General features: G+C 39.1%; 1 protein-coding gene across 2 annotated transcripts; it reads left to right on the forward strand.

Annotated features, from left to right (window-relative positions):
• Window positions 1-1,120: 1,120 nt before the first annotated feature.
• On the forward strand, window positions 1,121-26,193 carry zmym4.1 (zinc finger MYM-type containing 4, tandem duplicate 1). 2 transcript variants are annotated; one of them, XM_059349296.1, is made up of 27 exons: window positions 1,121-1,321; window positions 6,869-7,430; window positions 8,172-8,333; window positions 9,098-9,174; window positions 9,282-9,425; window positions 10,783-11,021; window positions 11,122-11,302; window positions 12,217-12,420; window positions 12,614-12,764; window positions 12,845-12,960; window positions 13,786-13,968; window positions 14,368-14,518; window positions 16,507-16,676; window positions 17,685-17,829; window positions 18,509-18,604; window positions 18,715-18,740; window positions 19,259-19,406; window positions 20,181-20,293; window positions 20,444-20,669; window positions 20,984-21,214; window positions 21,310-21,419; window positions 21,617-21,791; window positions 22,429-22,580; window positions 22,882-22,996; window positions 23,099-23,347; window positions 23,924-24,050; window positions 24,676-26,193. In XM_059349296.1, the coding sequence occupies exons 1-27, from the start codon at window positions 1,277-1,279 to the stop codon at window positions 24,920-24,922; spliced, it is 4,545 nt and encodes a 1,514-aa protein (XP_059205279.1). In that variant the 5' UTR covers window positions 1,121-1,276; the 3' UTR covers window positions 24,923-26,193. The 2 variants fall into 2 exon arrangements, with proteins under 2 accessions (XP_059205279.1, XP_059205278.1); XM_059349295.1 differs by lacking the exon at window positions 1,121-1,321 and adding an exon at window positions 4,713-5,027.
• Window positions 26,194-26,287: the final 94 nt, after the last annotated feature.

Genomic DNA, 26,287 nt, shown 5'->3' on the forward strand with positions numbered 1-26,287 from the left:
TCTCAAAGAGTGGAGGCTGTTATTACAGCATGTTTAAGTCCAGTGTTTTAAAAATAGTGTTTGGGTGTCCACATACTTATGGCCATATAGTTTCCTTTTAAAAAAAAATGTGAGCCTGGACATGAGCGTCCATTTACACAGAATAATAGGCTACTATGTGTAAATATGCCTGCAAATAGATGAATGGATCCTTATTCCATTAGCAACTCCGTGGATATATGCTCCCAATAAAATCAAAATCAAATCAAAATTACTTTATTTATCCCCAAGGGGAAATTCAGTTAGTCTAGGTAATGGAAAAAATAAGTCCATTTAATTTAAGTATTCTAGGTATACTTTAATGTGCACTTGATCAAGAATGTGTTATTTTCAATGTACTATCATCACTAAACTAATGAAAAATCACAAACAGTGTTGGGAAGGTTACCTTTTTGTAAATATAGCAGGTTACAGATTATTATTATTATATCACCTGTTAAAAATCTGTTTAATTTACTTTATTAAAGTAATATAACTTATTACAATCAATTTCTTTTAGATCACTTTATTAAAAAATATTTGAAATTGTTTTCAGTGCCTGTAAACAAACAAACACTTACATTTTTTTCCTACTACAGGATTTTTTGGAAGGGCCTGAAATAATAGTTGGCAGTATAGTGGTGGAATGTAACACAGTACATTTACTCAAGTACACGTTTGAGGTACTTGTACTTTACTTGAGTGTTTAATTTTTTTCTTACTTCATACTTCTACTTCACTACATTTTCGTGGCATATATTGTACTGCACTACATTTAGCGGACAGCTTTTCAGGTCAAGATTTAACATGAAAAATGTGGTCTAAGTGAGAAAACTTAGAAGTTCCTGAGACATACGACAATTCTAAAGAAAAAAATGGTGAATAGCATTTACGAATATTCTTAGGAACATCTTGGGTTTTTTAAAAAAAGAATTTTCTTAATTTTTTTATCTTAAGAACACTTTTGTGAATCCTGCTCCAGGTGTCCATAATATACATTTGGCCACTTGGCTAATGTAAAGCAGTACACACGTTCCACCGGAGGCGGCGGCAGAGAGCTCCTGAAGTTTGGCGGCTGCCTCAAGAGTAAACAAGAGAAGAAGACAGACGCTCTGCAACAAGCTAGACTGAAAGCAAAAGATGTAGAAAGGGACACAAATAAAAGTGTAACACAGGTGTGCTGCTGTAGAGTTTGTGTTAAAAGCACCGAGTGGAATTTGATATTCAAACCCCTAAACATCAGGAATTTGGAGCAAACATGGCGGCCACCAATCAAGTGTCGTCTGTCCGAGCGGCTGGCGCGGTAATGTTGTGCACGCTGCTACGGCTCTACACACCTCACAACATTCACACATGAACACGTCCATACATTTAACATGTGCAGAAGGTTATGTAATAAGCATGGTTGTTAGTTCTTGTGGCGTGTGGACACACTGATAAAGGCTAGCTAACCGTAACGAGCTAACGGGCAGGTTAAGAGGCAAGCTAGCGTTAGCCTAGCAAAATGTGAGCTAATAGTTTGTCTTTTGGGGAAAAAGGGCGTGTAACTAAACAACTAATCATCACAAACATGACTGAATCCAAGGACGCGACTCTAACGGAGGTAACCACACCTCTCATTGCCAAACTTGCAGCTATGCAGCATTGACGCTAATTGTGTTTACATTGCTCAGCAGCAAGCTAACTTGTCATGTTTGCGTGGTGAGGATGCACCAATAAAACCATTAAAACTGACACTGTGTGTGCTCATGCAAATGTTAGTTTATATTGACAACCCGTGTTTTACTATAGTTTGTTTTTATACATGCATGTCGGCTATGATTACATTGAATCTAGCTCCATTGTAAAGTTGAGTGTATTTTCTGCACGGGCATTTTGCAGGGCACGGTCCATTAAGGCATGCAAAATGAGCCTTAAAGGGATAGTTCGGATTGTTTTGAACTAGGGTTGCATGAGGACGCCACTTATCACTTACAATAAATGGTCATCAGCGCACCCGCTTTGGAGGTAAAACCTCAATAAAACATGCCACTACAGTATCTGTCTCATAGGGTAATAAAACAGTAATATATAATGAAAAAGCCACTGATAAAACAGCTAGTATAGCTATGGAGCCATTTACAGTGAAAGAAAGTTATGTGTGAGGCATTTGAGTTATTGTTTTCACAGAAATAGCTTTGCTTGTCCATAGTCAGTGTACTACCTACAGAAAATGGTGTTCAGCGCCCACAGTTTGAAGCTTAATCCTCATCAAAACATATCATCACTGTATCACCTACTTCTAGTAATATATATAAAACAGCCATATCATCCATAGAGTCATTGGAAGTGAAAGAGAGTTATACAGTAGTGTTCAAAATAATAGCAGTCCAATGTGACTAACCAGATGAATCCAGGTTTTTAGTATACTTTTTATTTCTACATGGCAAACAAGGTACCAGTAGATAGTGCAGTAGATTCTCAGCAAACCAACAAGACCCAGCATTCGTGATATGTACGCTCTTAAGGCTGTGCAATTGGGCAATGAGTTAAAAGGGGTGTGTTCAAAAAATAGCAGTGTGGCATTCAATCAGTGAGGTCATGAATTTTGTGAAAAAACAGGTGTGAATCAGGTGGCCTCTATTTAAGGATGAAGCCAGCACTTGTTGAACATGCATTTCTCTTTGAAAGCCTGAGGAAAATGGGTCGTTCTAGACATTGTTCAGAAGAACAGCGTACTTTGATTAAAAAGTTGATTGGAGAGGGGAAAACCTATAAAGAGGTGCAAACAATGATAGGCTGTTCAGCTAAAATGATCTGCAATGCTTTAAAATGGAGAGCAAAACCAGAGACACGTGGCAGAAAACGGAAGACGACCATCAAAATGGATCGAAGAATAAAGTTACCTGTAAGTGCTGTGACAGTTACTGGGGATTTTTTTTTTACCGGGCGCGGTACGGCTCCGCCGCGTTTTTGCTACGTCGTCTGCCTGGCGTCAATTCACACCGGGCGCGGAACGGCAGCGTTGCGAGCCAGCCGTATGCACGCCAAATAACGAGAACACGCGTTAATCCTGAACATACGGGAGACCGCGAGATCCCGTGATAAACTGTGTGTATAAAGTAAACAACAACAAAGGGCTTACTTTGCTTCTCCGACGTGGAATATTCGTTGACCTGACCATCAATCCTTATAAAGAGAATGTGTTATGTCATAAATGATTGTATGCTGTTCCACTTCAACAATCAATATCTTATCGTCCATGTCGCCCCTCTGAGACCCTTTGATTGATTGATTGATTGATTGATTGATGATCTGGTGCCCCCGGTCATAACATAATGTTGATGTGAAGTAGTTTTAGGCTGCATGAACTGCATATTGTGTTTTATTTTTAAAGGGGTGGAAGTGTATTGCATTGATTCTGTGTCGGATTTCCTGTCTGGTGCAATCTGCTCTGTTGAGATTTTGGAGGTTTAGCAAGACGTCTGTGTGAAGCTGATCTATTTACAAGAATCCCCCGCAAAGTCCCTCTGTTAAAAAAAAAAGGCATGTGCAGAAGAGGTTACAATTTGCCAAAGAACTGGCCTAAAGAGAAATGGAGGAACATTTTGTGGACTGATGAAAGTAAAATTGTTCTTTTTGGGTCCAAGGGCCGCAGACAGTTTGTGAGACGACCCCCAAACTCTGAATTCAAGCCACAGTACACAGTGAAGACAGTGAAGCATGGTGGTGCTAGCATCATGATGTGGGCATGTTTCTCCTACTATGGTGTTGGGCCTATTTATCACATACCAGGGATCATGGATCAGTTTACATATGTCAAAATACTTGAAGAGGTCATGTTGCCTTATGCTGAAGAGGTCATGCCCTTGAAATGGGTGTTTCAACAAGACAATGACCCCAAACACACTAGTAAACCAGCAAAATCTTGGTTCCAAAACAACAACATTGATGTTATGGAGTGGCCAGCCCAATCCCCGGATCTTAATCCAATTGAGAACTTGTGGGGTGACATCAAAACTGCTGTTTTTGAAGCAAAACCAAGAAATGTAAATGAATTGTTGAATGTTAGAGAATCTTGGAGTGGAATAACAGCTGAAAGGTTCCACAAGTTGGTTGACTCCATGCCACACAGATGTGAAGCAGTTATAAAAAACTGTGGTCATGCAACTAAATATTAGTTTAGTGATTCACAGGATTGCTAAATCCTAGAAACAAAAGTTTGTACAAAATAGTTTTGAGTCTGTAAAGTCAACGGCAGACACTGCTATATTTTTGAACACACCCCTTTCAACTCATTGCCCAATTGCACAGCCTTAAAGGAACACTCCACGTTTTTTTCATATTAAAACATGTTATTCGGTCAAGTAAGACGAGTTGATACAGACCTCTTGCGTCTCAATGCGTGCACTCAATCGCCCTGGTGCGCGGCGCCACTTGGCTAGCACTTAGCTTAGCCCAGTTCATTCATTAGGATCCAAACAGATGGACAGTTAGAAGCGACCAAACTCCTCCACGTTTTCCCTATTTAAATACAGCTACACGAGTAGTTAAACGACCAAGTATGGCGACACAAAATAAAACATGGCGCTTTTCTAAGCGGATAAAAAGGATAACTATAATGTATGGCGGAATAGCACTTGGGAGCACTTCGACTCGGCGCAGTAATATCATCACTCCTGAAAAAGGGTGTAGTAGTTCGAGCAGAGCTGACGAAGTATCAGGTTGTAGGAAGATATTTGTGAACAATCATGGTTATAACGTGCATCGTAAAGGGTTGCGATAACAAGCAGAAGGTATATAGTGCCGTCATGTTTCACAGATTTCCAACTCACCACAAACGGCGGAAACCTTGGTTAGCTGCTTTGGACATGGATCCAACAACATCGGTGGATATTCTGAAGAACTGGCGTGTTTGCTCCGAGCATTTCACACAGGAGGACTATACATCCACAGGATTACGCCTAAAGGATGCGGCCACACCGACAATACTCAAATCACGAACACAACAAAGTGGATCACCCAACACTGTAAGTATCCTTTTGTATGGTATTTGGTTGTCCTGGAAGTGGCCATAACATAACGTTAGCTTATCCAACTTGAGTGTTCAGCCCGGGGAGAGGGGGAGAAGATTTTTCAGGAGTGATGATTATTACTGCGCCGAGTCGAAGTGCTCCCAAGTGCTATTCCGCCATACATTATAGTTATCCTTTTTATCCGCTTAGAAAAGCGCCACGTTTTATTTTGTGTCGCCATACTTGGTCGTTTAACTACTCGTGTAGCTGTATTTAAATAGGGAAAACGTGGAGGAGTTTGGTCGCTTCTAACTGTCCATCTGTTTGGATCCTAATGAATGAACTGGGCTAAGCTAAGTGCTAGCCAAGTGGCGCCGCGCGCCAGGGCGATTGAGTGCACGCATTGAGATGCAAGAGGTCTGTATCAACTCGTCTTACTTGACCGAATAACATGTTTTAATATGAAAAAAACGGTGGAGTGTTCCTTTAAGAGCTGCATATCACGAATGCTGGGTCTTGTTGGTTTTCTGAGAATCTACTGCACCTACTGGTACCTTGTTTGCCATGTAGCAATAAAAATATACTAAAAACCTGGATTAATCTGGTTAGTCACATTGGACTGCTATTATTTTGAACATTACTGTATGTGAGGCATTTAAGTTATTGTTTTCACTGAAATATCTGCATGAGATACATATCTATAGTCGGTGTATTAACACTGCCAGTTTGGAGAAGTAGGCAGGACTACTGGCACAGAAGGTTTTTAAGTCACCTATAAGGCCCGCCTTGAAAAAAAAATCAATATAATTTTATGTGTTTGCTATATTATTAAATATAAGAATATTTTCACTGCTTTACCATGCTGCCCTTTCCTTTGGCTCTACACTTTCTCAGCCCTAGGACTTTACATTAATTAGCTGTCTGGATCATAAACTAGTGTTGCTGGATTAGAAATAAAACTTCACTTTACTAGAGATTTCAAAGATGGTGTGTGTGTGCGTGCTTATCCTGGCTGTGCAAACAAAGAAGTGTCCTGGTCACTGTACCGATTTCACCGTCTTCTGTTGACTGTTGACATTAGACGGCAGTGGCTAGTTGTATTGAATATGGACCTGGACCTTCCACGCAACAAAGTGGCACAGCTCTGTGTTTGCAGTGATCATTTCACTGAAAAGGATTATTTTACACCATGGCCTGATAAATCCGATAGATGTACCCAATTACCCAATTTATTATTCATTTTGAATATACCAGTGCAGCACAAAAACACAAACCCGCATAAACAAGTACAGCTTTTCATAAAGATCTGAAGTAATGTGGTAACCAAGTCTCACTCCTGGCAAGCAATATCTCTGAGTTTGTGGTGCATGAGCTTATAGTTTATAAGTAAATGTTTGACTTTTGCTTTTCTTAATGGGTACACATTGTGAGCTCCTGTGATTCCAAGCCCCATTGTGGGAAACAAATCTTTGCGTTCTCTAAACTTTTATGTATGCTGTTAAAGTCATTCATGAGTTACATCATAATCCAACAACCACTTTAACAGGGTCATTTAGAGTCACTGTTCAGGACTTTTACTCTCCCACCACTGTGTGCAGGAAGTGTTTTTGTTGGAGGCAGCATTAAATCACTCTGCAGGTGAAGAAGGGCTGTTGGAGAAAGAGAAAATACTGTATTGTAAATATGTGTAGAAGGTTTTCAAAATATATCGAGGTTTCATATTTGTATTCAGTGTCTTGTTCCACCGATATTGTTTAGCTGCACTTTGCACAAGACAAACTTTCAGTATGAAAACTTTCACAGCAAAAGTAAATTTTCTGGCGTACAGAAAATGAAATGTTTATTTTCTTTCACAGGAAACAGACGGGACAGACGGAGAGTCCATGGAAGTTGTTTTAGAGCCGGGAGCATCAGCGGACGCCGGAGACACAGAGCTTGTTGACACAGCTTCCCCTAGACTGTCTGAACACGGAGAGGAGGATAACTTTGTTGCTGCTGAAAACGAAATGGAAAGCAAAGAAATTGAACCTAAAGAGGAAGAGACTGACAGCACAGTTCTGGTTCATGTTGGTGAGCCAGGTAACACCTCGGAGTGTGAAAGAGAAGAGGGCGCTGAGGTGAAAACGGAGGAAGAGTTTGAGTTAAATGAGCAAGACAATGACACTAAGGAGGACAGCGGTGCACAGGAGGAAGAGGAGGACCGTTGTGTAAAGGAGGAAGAGGAGGAGGAGGAGGAGGAGGAGGAGGAGGAGTCTGATGGAGGTAAACTGAGGGTTTCTACTACGGACGACCTGGATGAGATGATGGACATTGGGACGGTGGATCAGGTGGAACAGGAAGCTCAGATGAAAGATGAGCAGCAGCAGAAAAGTTTGAAGGACGTGGAATGCAGCCGTTCATCTGTTACTTCAACTACAGGTGAAGTGAAGGGTTATTATAAAGGTTTTTGTGTGTATTGATGCAGAGAACTTCTTTGATCATTTATTTGTATAAATAATAATAATAATAATAAGGATAAAAAGGAGACAACAAGGTCTCCACTTGCTGTACCGATTGGACTATCAACCTCTCTTGTCCGCTCCCCTCTGCTCTGTGTAAACAGCTTACAGTAAAGTCAAAGTCTTTCTGACTATTCTTTACTTCCTAGTTGCACTGAGGAGCCTTGAATTTAATGTTTTTAACAGGATCTATTTTTTGCAAACTGTTTATTTTTAGGGTTATCTTTAAATGTAAATTAATGTGATTTTTGATGAGATATCACTATTGTGAGCTTATATTTGGTCATTTTTTCCTCCCGGAAGCGTTCGTCACACATAATTCTTTTAAGCACTGTTTCTGGCTATGCTAAATGGAGTAAGTAGGGTTGATAACCTTTTCTTTACATGCATTTTTTTTAATGATTTTTGCTGTGCATGCATTCTATTTTTCATCACTGTGTATTTTTTAACTTTTTATGTAAGAGGCTTTTAGGATCACAATAGTTGATAGAAGTGAACAGTTTGAAAATGTTGTTTACAGAGCTGTTTATTTAATGAATCTTACATTCTTATATATCGTTGAAACATCGAAAGCCTCTTTGCTTCATCTTCCTGTGAACATAAACAAAAAGCTGCTCTGTGGCATCCCCCTCATTTTTGTATTTGAAATTGTCCCTCACAGCCTCAGCGGGGGAGGACAGTAACTCTGTCGAGGAGGAAGCTGATGTAAAACCCATCGTGTTACCTCCTCCTGCAGACGAGGAGCAGGTAGAGGACGTCAAAGTGGCTTTAGACTTGATGCAGTCCAGCTCGTCTCCGTGGTCTGAAGCCACGGCCAGCACAGGTTAGTGACCTCAGAGCTGTGCTGCTTTGGATGTTTTCCTCAAAGCAAAATTCTGTGTTTTGCAATCAATGCAAGCATGCAAAATTTAACAACCGGTTTTAAATGGCCTACTCCTTAAAAGAAGACTCTTAAGCACTTCAAATGAGATTTTGGAGCAAGATGCGAGATATTTTTATTCAATCGACATCAGTAGGGATTAAGGTGGTCACAATACCTGAATTTTAAACAATACTTTGTTAAGTAAAACACATTTATTATCTCTTTTGGTACCAGACAGCCACAGTTTGAGGAACAGTTGATTTTTTTTCCACAGTTGTTTCTTCTGTACAGCCTTGGATTGAAAATCTAATTGTTAATCTACTTTTTACTTAAATACTATTTTTACTATTTTTTGCATAATTAACAGTTTTAAACATGTGATGTTGAAAAGTATTAAATTATTTTAATGGGTTTTTAATATTATTAAAAACCCTTAGAAAAGTTAAATTATTATTATGCATTCTATATTAAAATATGTACCTATATTAAATTATTATAAAAATATATTTTATTTTCAGTGATTAATTTACAAAAATAATTATTTCAGTAAAGAATGTAAACTTTCTGCTTGGGTCAATTTTGAATTGGTCAAAAACTGTATGATTTCCTCTTTTTTCCCCCACATCACTGTTTTATTGCAAAAGGTGATTTTAAAAAAAAAAAGTTTTTTATCCACTTTTTTAAACCTATTTTTAATCCTTATTCACATGTTTATGTTCCTGTAGGAAGGGACAGCTCGTCACCAGGGACACTAATGAACGGGATGAAAGTAGTAAAGCTGACGATACCCAGATTAGAGGATGTAAGTATAAGTAAGAAAATCATAGTAAAAAAAATTAAAATGTGTGGTGATAACATGTTTTTGGAAAGCTAAACAACAATATATTTTTTGTTTTATTCCTGTTGTAGGAAAGTGTCTCTCGGCCGATCAAGTCGTCTCCTTCGCCCCCTCTGGTCAAAGTGAAGGATGAGCCTATAGACGAAGAGTACGACCAGGCTCTGATGTCCTCCACGGCTACAGCAAGCGTCAAAGATGAGCCCAATACTATGAAGGTGACATCCTCGTACATAACACTCTCTTTAACAATTTCACTTTTAAAGTGTCACCAGTTTGCATACAAGCGAGAGGGAACAAGGAAGCACACCCCTCAATAAAACCATGCAGAAGCAGGTTGTAGTTTTTAAATTAGGGCCGGGACTTTAACGCGTTAATTAAGATTAATTAATTACACAAAAATTAACGTGTTAAAAAACGCATTTTATTCACACTTATTTTTGCACCATGGAACGTTTCTCACTGGATGAGTTTCAGGCGGACCGATTATACTGAAGCACCAACTAGCGTTCATGAGTTCAGACAACAACAAACCACAGTGAACATGAACGAAGAAGCTGGTGAGACTGCTTTGGTTGGCCCCGTGGATGATGGGACATTTTGTTACAAAAAACCAACGGATGGAAGCGTCGATAAGAGCATGGTTGTGTTGCTATGCAACAAGGAATTCACATATCACCGCAGCACATCGAGCCTCAAGTATCACCTCAATGCAAAACATATAGCAGCTAGCGGCTAGTGTGGTAGCTAGCGTGGATTGTGTTTTACTTAAAAAACCAAAGTATTATAGTTTACAGAAGGTCTACCTACCTATAGGCTACCTGAATTTCTGAAATGTACTATATTTCTAAATATGCTATTGCTACACTTAATGGCAAAAATTGCACTGGTCTGTTGGACTTGAACAAAAATAAAAAAATTTTTTGTTGCTTAAGCTTATGTATTCAGTCATTATTCAATAGTATACTAAAAATCCATGTGAAAAAAATTACTTCTCACTGTTCTCAGGTCAAATATTTATATGTGATTAAAATGCGATTAATTTCAATTAATTAATTACAAAGCCTCTAATTAATTCGATTTTTTTTTTTAATCGAGTCCTGGCCCTATTTTAAATATAAAGGGTGACAGATGGTCATTTAGCAGTCAAATATACATTGCAGATGCATTAGCAAACATCCAAACCAACAAAACGACAGATAAGCACAGCACAGCACAAAGAACCAGTAATAATAATACTAAACTACAGTCACACTTAGATCATACTACTAAATTTGCTGCACATTTCAGCAACACGCACGTCAAAATATAATTTGTCAATTGTATAATTGTTATATTCAGTCTCCTGACATATGAGAGGAATAGCTGCCAGGTCTTGTAGAATCACAGTGGATCTAACTTTTTCCAGTTGCAAAAACTCGATTACATCTCTAATCCAGTGAGTGTGAGTGGGTGGTGCCTCATCCTTCCATTTAAGAAGAATCAGAGATGCAAAGGCATGACTTCACTTTTTCAAACATAATAATCCAACACGTCAAGATTTGACCCTTTGTCTCCCCGTTCGGTTATTGACAGGAGGATTTGCAGATCGGATCAGTCTTCTCTGTGACCCCGACTGCCGAGACGCAGACGCCGACTGTTATCAACCCCTCGTCCCTGAACATGTCCTGCTCCAACTGCAAGAAGAGTCTGATGAAAGGACAGACTGCGTTCCAGAGGAAGGGCTCCCCGGCGCTCTTCTGCTGCACCGACTGCCTCACCACGTCTCTCCCCACGGCCCGAGGAGTCACCAAGACCTGCCACAACTGCAATAAGTGAGTCCAACAGAAAACTCTTTACAAACTTTATTGAGAATTTAGATTTTCTGTGTGAGAAAAGTTGCTGAATTTGGATTTCTTATCATTGTTACCCCAGGTTGATATTTCGGCCTCAGGACGTCATTCTGGCTCCAGATGCTAAAAGCGCTATGAAGGAATTCTGCAGCCAGAACTGCCTGACCGCCTTCAACTACAGGAAGTCTTCCGCCGCCGCTAAAAAAACACTACCGCCAATAGCACCACAGTCACTCTGCAGCATGTGCACCAGATACTGCATTGTAAGTCAAACCGCATAAGGCTGCAGTTTATGATTATAATCAATAATCTGACTCTAATATATTTATTATATAAGAACTGTTTTGTCTGGAAAATGTCACAAAATAGTAAATTTAGACCCCTTGTCACTCTAGTGCCACACACGATTCCACACGCATCTTGGTTTCAGGAGTCGGCTTGAATACTAGGGGAGTTGAAAATAATTGTATCATTGATGCATCGCAATCCAGATGTTGATGATTCTGCATCGTTGCAGTGACAGTCCATAATCGATAATCGGTAATCAGACAGATAATGTGGGTGGTAGACTAGGCCTATACTGTTTATTTTGGTTTACAGAAATTTAGGTTATAAGGAATGTCCTTAGAGAAGTAGGAAGTTGTTAGGAGTTACAACTTTACTCCAAAAGTTGGCTATACATTTTGTAGAGCACTTTAAATATAAAAAGTGAACCCACATTTATCAGACCAATAGTATTTATTGATGAAAAAGTAACCATGTGTTGCAATATAGTAAAATCGAGGATTGTAACATTGTTACACATCAACTCTAAACACTGCGTAAAAACTGTTTTCAAGAAATGCAGTCTTTGTCGGTCTTTCCAACACAATACAAGAAGTCATCTTCTTTATCCACACATGTATTGAGGGCACATCCATTTTTTTCCAAATCAGAGTGATCATCCTCCTGGCCTGCAGGAGTCCAAAGTCAATTAAAGTTGACTTTTTAGGATTGAAAATAATGTTTTTTGGATATACCATGTGTACATATGTTTGCCTGGTGAGGTACCTAAAGTTCTAAACGCTCAATAAATAACCACCAAATACTTCAATTAATTGCCTTAACCTTTTCATGTCCCCCCCCTGTGTAAACTTCACTTAAAGTTAAGAGATCCGTCTCTTCTTGTGTCCTGCAGAGTAAACACGAGGTGATCCTGAGCGGCGCGGTCCACAAGCTCTGCAGTGACACCTGCTTCAACCGTTTCCGTGCGGTGAACAACCTGTCGATGGCCGGCTGTGCCAACTGCGGCTCCTTCTGCCTCAACAAACCGCTCATGTTGAAGCTGGAAGACAGCAGCAAAACTCTGTGCAACCAAGAGTGTCTGGCCAAGTACAAAGAGGTACGAGAAGTTACAATCTAATGAGAATCTGTTTGGGTCAGGCTAATTTTAGAATCAGTCCATATTTCTGCCAGATCATTTGTAATCTGACATCTAGTCTGGACGCCAGATAAATTGCCAGAATAATCAACAATCTGGCTCTCAGATGAACAGTTGGATTTAACATTCTGTCTCTTTTTAAATCTCACAATAGAAAACAAAGATAACCAAGCCTTGTACGATGTGTCGCACCACCCGGTTAATGGCAGAAATGGTCGACAACAAAAACAGAGATGACACTGTGAATCTGTTCTGTAGCAGCAGCTGTGTGATGGCATTCAAGGTCCAGACTGTCAGTGCATCAGGTACAACTAGTTGTACTGTAAACAGTCTTTTATTTCTTAACTCTTGGACATTTAAAAAAACCTTTTTGTCCCTTCCTCAGGTGCTCGCTTGAATTGTGATAGTTGTGGGAAAAACACAGTACCGGCCTACCACCTGGCCATGTCCGATACCTCCATCAGGAACTTCTGCACTCTACCATGCGTCATGTCTTTTCAGGTAAGAATGATAATAATAACTTTATTTATATAGCACCCTTAGCACCTTTTAAAAATGGCAGCTTACACAGAGAGCAGTTAATTAGAAAGAGAATGATGCCATTAGGCTTAAAACCATTCTTACATTATAGAAAAAAACGATAAAAAACAGAGCAGAAAAACCACAAGACATTCTCAGATACACAGAAAATATAAGGTAAAAGGAGAAAAACAAATGAAGAAGTAAAAAAGAGTTGTAAGATGGAAAGCCTTACACCAAAGCAAGTCTATGAAAGTGGGTTTTAAGAAGTTACTCTGTGCGCCTTATCTCCTCGGCAGTAATGAGGATAACTGATTGTCAGAAGTAGTTCATAAGACGTATTATCAGATCATGTCCAAAATAGTTTTTTTTAAATCATTGTTATTATTGTTCATGCCAGTTAAATGTCTAAACTTGAGCAAGAAATGTATGTGTTGTCATTGAGATTTTCTTGTGTAATATAGCCCTGATCGATCCAAACGCCATTCAGAAAACAAGCATTTAAGAAATTGTTTGCTTGTCTGTCTTCAGAAAGACCTTACAAAGCATGAATTGAGTTTTTTTACACTTCTGCATCATGATGTAGTTATTTCAGCATACTTTTAATTTGTGTATTGAACTTAAATCACAGCAAACTCTTGAGTCATCTACTTTTAGAGGGCTTTATTTTAGACGACAGTTATAGCTCAAATTGCATATTTGTAATGAAGTTATAATCCTTTGTCGTCAACACATTAAGTGCTGCATCAGAAACTGTGCCTTTTTTGTGTAGATATTCACTCCTTTACTGGTTTTTCTGTTCCATAGGAAAAGTTCAAGAAGTCGCAGAAACAGGTTAATGTTTTTACCAAGTTACCAGTCGGATCCACCCAAATCCAGTCTGTCTCTCCAGGCCAAACTCTACAAGATGTTCCCAAAGGACCTCTGAAACTGAACTGCAATCAGTGTGCCCGCATCATCACTTTTAAACCTGAACTCATCCAGATCAAGGTAACCTGTTTTAAATGGGAGTTTGTTTAGTGTCAGACATTTTTACATATAGTGTTGGACAGGAAGAACGTATGTGAGTAGAGAGACACTGTGTGTGTGTGTTAGTTTTAATACAGTGTACCAAAAAAAAACAAAAAACAAAACATCGTTGTCCCTGAGGTGTCTAAAGTTAAGAAATTGGAAGATAAAAAACAAACAAAAAAAGTCATATAATTTTGTTTGATGAGAGAAGCAGACGGCCACCAAAATGTACAGAAATCCTCATTTTACGAGAGGACACTATTTGACAGCCCTTGTTTATATTTTGCCCCAAATTTTATCAGTCTTAGCCTTGGGAGTTGACAACATGTGATGTAAATAATGATTTATGAGTAATTGTTTGTACCTGTGTGTGTGCAGGACAAGCTAGTTTTCGTGTGCAGCGCGGACTGTGCTCACGAGTTCAAGAAAGACAACTATGTGACGAACCTGTGTGAATACTGTCAGATCGAAAAGATCACCAGAGACGCCAAGAGGATCAACAACAGAGACTGCTTCTTCTGCAGCGACGGTAAGGAGACAGACTGGTTCAGCTTCTTTAGTTTTAGTTTTAAATCATTTTGGCTTTGTAAGTGCATAGAGAATACGTTATTGCAGCAGTTGTTGCTTTTTTGCGTGTGTTGGATACTAATCTCAGCTCCTGTAATGAGTCTATAATAAACTGTGTGTCCTAAATACAGACCCCTAAGGACACAATGAAACCCATTAAAACCACAATTTTTGATCCCACGGATTTTACTATTTTCCATGATGTAGGGGTATCTGGTTCAGATACACATTGCCTCCAGCAGGGGTACCAAAATATTTAGAGGTAAAGCTAATTTAGGTCAATTTTGCTATCGGAAATTGACTAAATTAATATTTAATACTTTAAATGAATTAAAGTTACTCGAGGGGCACCACCTATTCACTTAGGAATAGGAAAAGATAGCAAATCATAGTTAATCAGTCTCATAGTAGTTAACAAATTATCAATTTGGAACATTGATTATTAATTATAAATATAATTATAATCGAATTACCTTATTAATATTTAGTAACGGTTGAAGGAATTTTGAGTTCTTTTCCATAGCAGAGGTTAGCAAATCACTCATTCATGTGCAACATTAAAGGGAGAAGCATATTAATCCAAAAACATATTTATTCTAAATAAAACAAAGCAAACAGAACACACAATAACTAATCTAAAAGACTATTTACAGTGGAAATGTGAGTGAGAAAAAAAATGTGTAACAAAATGGCTGCCGAAAGGCGGTCATTTAAATAAATCAAAATGGCGGAAGCCCTTTTGTTCTTGAAGAACAATAGACCATGCGGTCTTGAAGGTCTGTGTTTTGTAGGAAGCCAAATTAAAGTATATTTCATGTGGATTAGTGTGTGAGCAAATCAAATGAGTTATAGTTAATTTACATGTACAACTTGAGATATGTAGAGCAACATTAATCATACAACTTCAAATGATCTAGCTACACAAAATATCCCAACAAATATACTTAAACACACAACAGATCAACACCATTGATTAAAGCTTAACACACTTGTTCTTGCTTACTAACTGCCCAGTACTATACCACAAAGTCCAGAGTTGAAAGGGGAAAGCAGCACTCCTTTTGAGGAAGAATCTGGTTCCTGGTTGGGTTTTGGTGGTTGTAGCGTTGTTTGCTGTTGGCTCCAGAAGCTTGGTGAGGGTCTCTGTGATTATGTCCAGGATAGATCACAGGCAGGAAACTTAGAAGCGTGGTGGTGGGCCCACTTGGTTTGGGCCTCACGGCCTTCCCTTAGAGCTGGAGACAGAGGGGGATGGCCTGGTCTTCCTCCTGGAAGATCAGACCAGGACAGCAGGCATGCTGTTCCTCAGGGAGTCGAGAAGAGAAGAGAAAAAAGGGATGGCTGCACAAGGCTTTTGTGTCCCAACCTGGAAGTTGTATTTCCTGTTGGTATCAGCCAATGAGACGCCTTTAGGTATCTCCAGATACCTGTGGGGGTGGGGGTCGTTTGTCTTTGTTTGGAGGGGGACAAAGAACGACCTCCATCTTGAAGCATGGAGAGAATTTGTTGACAATTCTCACTGAATTCAGTCTTTAATCCAAATGAATCTTCTGGAGTAGCTGTGAGCCCTACAATGACAATGAGCCATTTTCTCATGCTATTTTTTCTAGTTTCTGACAGTTATTGATGTTGTATTATAGAGTACTGCAGTGCTTGATGCATCAGAATTAATGCTGTTGCTAATCATATATTATATCCCAAATTATTTAATGTTCAGGAAATGTATAATTTTTCCCATAACAGTGTTATGTAAACAAACATAGACATTTAAAGGGGTTACAATTCTAGAAATTAGCAATGATCAATGATTCAAAATTTTAACTTGATTGAAGTAAAAAAAACAACAACCCATAAATAATAATATATTTTTATGGCAGTTTTTGGATGATGAGATTGTAGACTCGTGGGTTAAACAATACATAATAATAATAATCGTGCCTCTCCCTCCAGGCTGTAAGCTCCTCTATCGACGGGAGCTGACTAAAAATTGGGGTCACTGTCACTCCTGCGTCTACTGCCACAGCGTGTCCAGGAAGCTGGTGACGGCTCAGTACGGCGGCTCGACGGAGCAGTTCTGCTCCGAGGAGTGCCGGTCAAGATACACCATGCTCTTCTGCCATGTAAGCACACCTCAGTGCAGTTATTACAATCATTAATAATCATTATAAGGCCTTTACACACTGAGAGTGACACGGAAAAACGACACGAAATTCTGAGCTTTTTGGGCCGAACATGTTACAGTTTTGTGAAAATCTTTACAAATATTTGTTCTCAAAACACACACTATGTACCCTCTCCTTCACTTTCTGCCTGATCCAACAACTTCCCTCAATCACTTAATCAATATCATTTATTTAACCAGGTAAAAAAGACTCATTGAGATTTAAAACCTCTTTTCCAAGAGTGACCTGGCCAAGACGGCAGCACAAAAGCAAAATGGTTACGTCAAAGTCAAAAGACACAAATAAAATACAGTCACACATGACAAGAAAAACGGGTTGGATTACATGATTACACAGAGCAATCACAAGATCCAACTGAGCTTCATTCTCTGTCTTTTAAAATGTACTTGAATTCCCCCAGAGTTACAAGATGAGTCAATTTCGAGTCCTTCTGCACATCTTTCCGGTTAGAAGGGGCAGAAAATTTAAAAGCCTTTTTGCCCAGTTCAGTTCTGACTCCCGGGACACTCAGGCCATATTGGCTGAGGTTTCTACTCATGTGTAAACACAAATATGTAGGCAGAAGTCCAAGAATAGATTTATAGATAAAAGTCAGCCAATGAGAGAGTCTACGGACGGACATACGAAGTTGGACAATGCCCCCTCTATGTGCTATTGACAACACCTATTAACTAATTGGTTGGTTTAAGCAGTTAAGAGCGACATGCATATTGCATATTTAATGATTTACCTCCTGAATTAACTGCACTGGTCAAGGATCAACTTGATATTAATGTGTTTCCTTCTGTTTTCCACCTGCCTGGCCACTCCTTACAGCATTCTCCTCCACACATTTTCTTTATTTCTTTGTAAGTTTTTATTTTAAAGTACTGCGTTCTGTCACTTTAGACTAAAAAACAACAACACTGTGATGGTGATCTAAATGCTGACTTTTGTTTCTCTCAGGTTGCAAAGTGTGACACCTGCGGCCGCAAAGGGAAGCTGAAGCAGAGCCTCCCGATGCTCGGAGAAGTCAAACACTTCTGTGACCTGAACTGTCTGCTGCAGTTCTGCTGTGATAAAGTGGCCACGCAGGGCGAGATCCTCAAAGGTGGAGATTATTATTCCTGTTTTACTTTTTTATATTTCTGTATTGTTTTCTCTAAGTGTTTATTTACTTTTTTAGCACAAAAACAATCATATTTACATTTATGCCTGCTGTGTTTTACATTTTGAAATAACAAACAAACAAAAAAAATCATGATAAAGTGTAATAATAATGATGATAATAATACACTTTAGAACAATGAATAAAAAAATATAATATATTAGTTAAAAAATAAATAGATGGTAATATTGCACTTTAGAACAATGAATAATAAAACAACAAAGTATAATATATTAGTTAAAAGAAATAAAATAATAATTCACTTTAGAACAATGAATAATAAAATATAATTTATTAGAGAAAAAATAATAAACATTCAGCTTGGATTATCACTTGAAGTTGTTAAAGACAAATCATGTACCCATATGGAAAAGATGATGAATAAAATAATAATAAAGCAATTAAATGGAAGAATGATAAAGGTGAAATACACGATTTATTGTAAAGTATTGAATAAAAAAAAAAATCCAAACTGTCCCTTTAAACTGTTCTAGCCCAGATCTGATGCAGATTGATGATGTATGTATGTTTTTCCTACTAATTCTCAATATTTTTAATTAAAATATTGTGAACTCTATCAGTATTCTCTCCTGCTGACTCCTCCTGGGTGTCTTTTCTGCAGGTTCGGGTCAGGCCACACCGGTCATCGCCAACGTTATCTCGCTTGCAAACCCTCCAACAGGGAAATCAAATGCTTCACAACATCGCACAAACACAGGTATTTTTTTCATGAACTGTATGTCGAACAAATAAGCGAGAGACTGCTGTGTGCTCATTCAGTGTTGAATGTGAAGTTTCACACTCTGTCGTTGTCGTTTGTCTCCACAGGCACAAAACCACAGAAATCTGGACATGTAAGTATATTATATGTGTCTCATAGACCGTAGAATGAAAATTAAAAATGATAATGCACAAAATATCATATCTATAAACAGACAAAAATATATTTTTATAATTATAATAATTAATGTTGCAAATACAAAATGCATTTTTGGTACAAAAATAATAAAATCAGTTGTTTTTCCAGTCCATTGGTGCTGAGTTAAGATGTTTTATTTAATTGTATTTTTATTTGGACTGTATAGACTCTATCACAAATAGTTAGAAGACAATCAGTACACTTCAATATAAACAATTTCAGCTGAAAAACAGTAATAAATCAAAAATAATTTCAATATATGTACTCTGCATATTGCAAAATGTTAGAAATTACATAAATATGGTATTGTGATGATATTATTGTGTTGTTGGGACTCTGGTGATTCCCACCCCCAGTTAAAAAATTAACAGAAAATACAGACAAGTTACAAATTAAAGGATAAACATGCATAGATAAGTGACGATCTCCTTATGCTCTTCGTGTGTCCTTCAGATCAGCGTTCAGACAGAAACAGTGAAGGTTCATCCTCCTCCCGCTCCCCCCAAAATCCTGAAGAACAAGGCTCTGCTCTGCAGGCCGCTGGTGCAGAACAAAGGCGTCTCGTGTCGAGTGCAGACCGTCGATGTGGAAGCACAGACAGGTAAAACCAACAGCCTGACACTGGTGTTACTATGGTACCAAGGTTATAATAGTTTTAGTTAGTTAGTTAGTTTAGTTTTAATTTCGTAGTCAATTTTTGTTTTCAAATTCAGTTAGTTTTAATTAGTTTTGAGAGTGAGTTTGCTAGTTTTAGTTTAGTTTTTATTTTTTGAACGTGCTTAGTTTTAGTTTAGTTTTTATTAGTTTTAGTGTTAGTTTTTGTAATGGGGTATTTGTTGGGTGCGAGATTCAAAAAGGTCACAATAAATGTTGCCTTTATTTCCTTTGTCTTATCCATCTCAGCCCCAATAAGTATTAATTCATAAAACCAAATAAATGAAATAGGTTTCATATCAACCAAAAGGTTTACGTATGAAAAAAGTTGACAAAGATGAAAACGAAGGACATTTTCACTATAATTTTAGTTAGTTTTCTAACCACAAAATACAGTTTCAGTTAGTTATCGTTTTTTTAAAAACTCTCGTTTTTAACAAAAATGTTTTTTCAATTCTAGTTTTCATTATTTCGTTAGGTTTCTTTAACTATAGTAACCTTGTATGGTACAGACACCTTTTGATCTACAGTCTAACCAACAAACAACAAACTTTACACTCATTTAACCATCTGATCAGTTTCAGGGGTTTTCTGTATTCCTGTATCTCTTTGACAGTTGTGCTAGAAATTGGCTTGCAGGAATGTTTTTACAGGATGATTTACCCAGTTCTAACTCCTAAAAATTTGAGAACTCTTGTTCTTTTTTTCTCCCTCTCTATAGATGACATCTTCCCTAAAGTGATGATGATTCCTGTCCCAGTGCCGGTGTATGTTCCTGTTCCCATGAACATGTACAGCCAGTGTACCCCCAAACCTGTCGGCCTGCCATTACCGGTACATCAAACACCACCACCACCTCTGGCTTCAATGTTTGGTGCTCAGAAGTGTGGAATCAGATCAAAATGGATAATAATATTAAAATGCATATAGCGTCCTCGTTACAGAGTGTTTGAGGTTGTTATATTCTTACTCTGTCCTCTGCAGCTGCCTGTTCCCATGTTCCTTCCCGTGACGATGGACAGCGCCGAGCGCATCGTGGAAACCATCCAGGAGATCAAGCAGAAGATCCCGTCCGACCCGTTTGAGGCAGAGCTCATCCTCATGGCCGAGATGGTCGCAGAGCAACACGAGGAGACCGACAAGGAGGAGAAACCAAAAGGGAAAGTTGCGGAGAAAGAGAGAGACCGTCAAGAAGCAGCTCCTCCAGATGGTGAGAAAAAGAGTTTGAATGTTTGTATTTTTACTGTTTTATAAACCGTGAAAAGAGGAGACAGGATGACTAAAATAAACCCTTTTTATTGTTCAGCCATGAGAAGTTAAATGGCTTAGAAAAGTTGTTAAAAAACAACAAAATTGAGCATTTTATCTGCCTATTAGTATTTATATATATTTTATATATATACATATATATTTTATGTCGACATTGTTCATGGCTTTTCACTCCTCTAGCATTTAACATCAAATTTCCCACAAACGTGCTCATGCTGCATGTCTTTTAGTATGTGAAAAATGTTTATTTCACAGAACACGCCAGTAATTTCAGTGACGACTTGGACACAGAAGACTTGGCCAGTTTCCTCAACAACTGGGAGGAAGCCTCGCCGGACGCAGGTCCCAGGTCTCCTGGTCGACCGTTCGGTCAGGAAAAGCTCAACCCGATCCTTGACATTCCTGTGGGCATGAGCAGCGAGCCGTTCTACGAGCCCTCGCCTCCAGCGCCGCCTCCCATGGACATCGAGTCTGACTTCACTATCGGTGAGCAGATGTAGAGAATGTTTTAAAGTAGATGAAGCTAAAAAACACATTCTTTGGAGCGCTCGATCGAATGTTTCATGTGGCGTTGTTGCCAGGAACTCTGGAGAGGATGTCCCGGCTCCGAGATCAGTCCCGGAGGTCACCGAGCCCGCCGCCCGCCACCACACGACGACGACAAGCTCACAGAAAAGCCAGAGAGAAGAAGGTAGCTGAGATAATATGCTGCTTGTTCATTTCAGATTGCATCTGATTGCACTTGCAAAAAATAATTTGTCGTTTTTCTTCGTTCTCTCTCTCTCTCTCTCTCTCTCTCTCTCTCTCTCTCTCTCTCTCTCTCTCTCTCTCTCTTTCTCTATCTCACTGTCTGTCTCTTTCTCTCCGTCTCTCTGTCTCTCGTCTCAGGGTCGTAAGTCTCGGTCGTCTAAGGCAGCTGAAGGCTCGTCTCAGAAAGCATCTGCCATCAGAGCCGTGGCTGCAGAAGTTCCAAAACTGAAGAGTCAGTATGGAGTCGATGCCTGGAAGCGATGGATCCAGTGGAGACAAACTCAACCTAACCTGGAGAAGCCGCGCTTTGGTTGTAAGTCTATATGTGCAGTTAACCCATTTAGGCCTAAAACGCCTGGAAAAAATGCGTGTAAAACCTCTGGGCGATTTTAAAATAACCCCCTAAAACATGAAGTTTTTCTGGAAATTCAACAGAAGTGTCAAGGCTTCCTACTAAATGATAGATTTTTCAGCCTCTGTAGCAGATAGAAATTAAATTCAAAAAGTATTTGAGAGCTTATAGCTGTCATATCTGAGCTCCCTCCACTATAGTCGTCTTCCGCCATGATTTCAGTTCTGGAAAAGTCCCATGTTGCATTGCAACACTCCCACATGTATTCTGATGCATTTCATTGGCCAAGAGACCAAAAATAGGTGGAAAAAACTACAAATACTACAAAACGACCTATCCACTTTCCCGGCTTTAATGGTAGAATAACGCAACAGCGCCCCCGGTTTATGCTTTCCCAGCTTACATGGGTTAATACAACTACTAAAGCTCACCGTGATAGTTTTTTTAAATTGTAGGGCAGCTGTGGTTTAGATGTGAGATGTACATTGTGTAACAACCTTTTAGAGGAAATCAAAAAGCAAAACACAGTCACAGGGAATAAAATCTTGTTGAACTGTTCCTTCTATTTCATCGACTTCAACTTGCGTCTTGCTTTCAGCTCGTCCCATGGAGTTGAAGGAGGATGTCCTTCGCTCCACCACTGCTGAGCTGAGCTACGGCCTCTGTTGCTTCATCACTGAGGTGAAGCGACCCAACGGAGAGCCGTACTCCCCTGACAGCCTGTTCTACCTCTGCCTCGGCATCCAACAGGCAAGGCTGTTCTCACACATAGGAAAAAGATTGATCAGCGCAGAATGTGTCCATATCTTGTTCCACCACCAAGGAAGCTCTGCCAATTTGCTGGAAAAAACATTACATTTCTGATCACTCCTTCACAATAAAAGCATCATGCTAGTTCAACAGTGGAAAAGCAGCAGGAAAATGTTATTCACACATCTCACACATTTGACTGAAAGTGATCGCTAAACAGTAAAATTAGGCAGAAGAGCCTCAGCAAATATCCTGTTGGGAAATAAATGAAGTTATAATGAACTTCTTTGCCTCTTTGTAGTATCTGTTTGAGAACGGTCGTGTGGAGAACATATTCATGGATCGGTTCTACAACAAGTTCTCTACTGAGTTCACTAACATGCTGAGAGGATTCAAGCCCTCGATCACAGCAAGTGGTGAGTTTTTTGGAAAATTTAGATTTTAATTTGTCTGTTTTACACGAACAAACCCACGTTTCACTAGATTTCTGACGGGTCCCTCTCCTTTTCTCTCTGCAGGTTATATTCATTCCCGTGTGGAGGAGGAGTTTCTGTGGGACTGTAAACAGCTGGGGGCGTACTCGCCCATCGTCCTCCTCAACACGCTGCTCTTCTTCTGCTGCAAGTACTTTGGTTTCACCACAGTGGAGCAGCACCGCCAGCTGTCCTTCGCACACGTCATGCGCTGCACCAAAACCAACCCGAACAACACCAAGACCACCTTCCTGCGCTTCTACCCCCCAATATCAATTAATGAGGGCGAGTCAGGTACCAGTGTGGCTGAGGGTCGAAATTAAATACCTTTTTGTTTCTTAGATTTAAAGATGATGATTTACACGTGCGCTTAAAATAGATTTTTTTTAATTTTTACATTCACAAATTTGCTTTTTTTGAAAAAGTCAAGCAATGTACATGCAGGAATGTTTTGCAAAAGATCATTCACATTGTATTTTTGTTATTATCGGATCTTTGTCAAATCTACATTTTCTGAACCATTTTTGTTACTTAAACAAAAAAAATGATATCAAAGGCCAGCACAAAGAAAAAAAGAAATATTTGCAGCACAAACTGACCTGGATATTATGAGCCTAAAGCTGACCAGAATTTTTACCATAAAATATGTGTCCCATTCAGAAAAATCTATTGTTTTCACAAAGCTGAACTTTTTGTAGTATTTTCTGTGAAAACAAAGTAAATTGAAAATTTACTTTGTTTCTGTTTGTGTGTAACAACTGTAATCAAGAGCACGTTTATAAACAGTGCATCTGCTACTAAATGGTGCTTCCCCAACTGTGAAATTTATTCATAAATTCATAAATGTTAATGTGCTTGTGTCCCCTTCAGATTCAGAGGTTCCTGTGAAGAGGCGTAAGGAGGAGGAAACTAAAGAGGATATCCTGGAGATGATGGAGAACACAGAGAACCCTCTCCGCTGTCCAGTCAGACTCTACGAGTTCTACCTCTCCAAGTGGTGAGTGAACTGAATGCTTATTGACAGGTTAATTCGATCATGCATGGGTTGTCTGTTGCTCTCTCTATCTATATTTTAATATATATGTGTGTTAACATTATGCACATTAGGGGTTCAAACTCAAAAATATTACAGAATATTGCTTCTAAACCTGTGCATACTTTGGATTACTCTCTGAATATGCATGAACTAAGAAACGCCTTTCTGTCGGCACAGAACACAGATAGAAAGAGACAAATGCAGATTGCCTGTGACAAGATATAGAAATTTCAGTTAGGATCTTACATGATTAAGCTCACCGTGTGATACAAAATATGTAACTTCATAGCAAAATGAACGTAACTTTTGAGGCTTCAGATAAACAACTTTGGAATGTACTTTTGCACAAAATGAGAACTGTGTCACACATTAGAAAAGAATCTTAAATGTCCGCAAAAAAATTATATTTTCAGCTTCCAAAAAACTGTTTAAATGGGCAGACTTAAAGAATTACAAACTACTTTTTATTGACATGCACCGGCTGCTGGGTCCATGTCTGTTGTTCAGATTAAAATGAATCTTTGTGCTGCACATTAGTCTCATGAATCCACTGATCACCATGGTGACATTAACTGCTGTCTTCCAGCTCGGAGTCCGTCAAGCAGCGCACCAACCTGTTCTACCTTCACCCCGAGCGCTGCTGCGTCCCCAACAGCCCGCTGTGGTTCTCCTCCACCCTTCTGGACGACAGCACCATGGAGGCCATGCTCATCCGCATCCTCACCGTCAGAGAGCTGCATCTCAGAGCGAGGAAAGACGGAGGAGTGGAGGGGAAGACCCCCGACGATCCACCGTTTATACCTGAAGAGGAGGAAGACGGAGATTCAGAGTGATGAAGCGCAGAAGTGACCTTTTATTGGTGCAGCAGCAGCAAGCAGCTTTTGGTGTAAATGTTTGTAGATAAACTGTTCATTGAAACATTGCCCAACAAACAGAAAAGGACAGAATGAATCCCTCACATGCATAGTAACTACAGTGTGCAAAGAAAGTCATACTTCCTTATCCACATGTTGTGTAGGTGGGACTTTGGAGCTGAGATCTAAGACTCAGACTGTTAACTACTGCTCAGCAGGACACGTAGCTGTCCTTCTGTGTTTGTCTGTTGAGTGGTTGCTTCTACTTCTTTTTCCTTCCTCCCACACATTTCATTTAGCCCTTCTTTTAAAAATGGCTGAAATGAAAAGCAATTTTGATTTTCCTGTTGGTGTCAGTGAGTAAACGTCCACCCCAGAAGCCAAACTAACAGCTTTCTGTGATGTAGATGTAAATCGCCAACCATTGTGTTGCGTGAAAAACCTGCAGTAGAAGTTTGATTTTCAACAACACGTCAATGCCATGAGTTGGTGTCCGTCAAAGAGCACATGCTTGTTTCCACACCCCAATATTTTTGCACAGTTTTTGTACCCTGATGATTGTTGGAAAGTCATTCATGGAAATGCACATGATGACAAAATATCTCCTGAAATAAGAGATTTGATCATACCAAAAGTGTAGCATGACCGGATGCCTGCCTGGTACAATAGATATTCCAGAGGCTTCTTCCACTTTTACTCTGTTAAATGTGAAAGATTAATTCACACACAAAAAATTGTGATTATCTGATTTTGAACGGTTCGGTCACTTGTGTGATTATAGAGTGACTTTTGATTTTTTCTTTAACGTTTAATGAAAGAATCAAACGGTTTGCTATATTTCCTTTTGCCTTATCAATAGAAATTGATATATTTTGATCATCAGTGTCCAAATGATGGGATTAAAAGTGCTTTTGGAGTTGATACGAATACATTGAAGAAAAATCATGAATGTAGCTGATAATGCTGTTTAAAAAGACAGACAACTTCAATGCAGTTTGGGGAAAAAACTCACGATTAAACCTTTTGTTGACTGAACACTAAAATGAACAGAAGAGTTGCATTATATTTCATCCAAAGCATCATCTGAGACTTTTTGCATAACCATGACCCTGCTGTCATATTAAAAAAGTACAGAAATACTGTCCCTTCATGTATATCTTGGTTATATTAACCCCCAGTCCTTAGAGTATGGCTGCCAAGGTTCTGAGTATTTTCTATTGTATGTTGTTTTTCAATAAAAATCACTTCAAAACGTAGTTTGTGTTTCTTATTGTGTGTGTGTTTGAATGTGGGGACATTTTATCCCCGTGTGTCCCCATAAACCACATATGTCAGTAATGCCGT

Source organism: Centropristis striata, chromosome 14, assembly GCF_030273125.1.
Source record: "Centropristis striata isolate RG_2023a ecotype Rhode Island chromosome 14, C.striata_1.0, whole genome shotgun sequence".
Taxonomy (NCBI): Eukaryota; Metazoa; Chordata; class Actinopteri; order Perciformes; family Serranidae; genus Centropristis; species Centropristis striata.

Excerpts from the sequence above, each read along its gene's own strand:
- zmym4.1 (XM_059349295.1), top strand. The coding sequence starts at position 4,749 with ATGGTTATAACGTGCATCGTAAAGGGTTGCGATAACAAGCAGAAGGTA. Across the intron at positions 11,303-12,216 it reads TGTGCACCAGATACTGCATT|AGTAAACACGAGGTGATCCT; the intron begins GTAAGTCAAACC and ends TGTGTCCTGCAG. Across the intron at positions 16,677-17,684 it reads ACACCATGCTCTTCTGCCAT|GTTGCAAAGTGTGACACCTG; the intron begins GTAAGCACACCT and ends TGTTTCTCTCAG.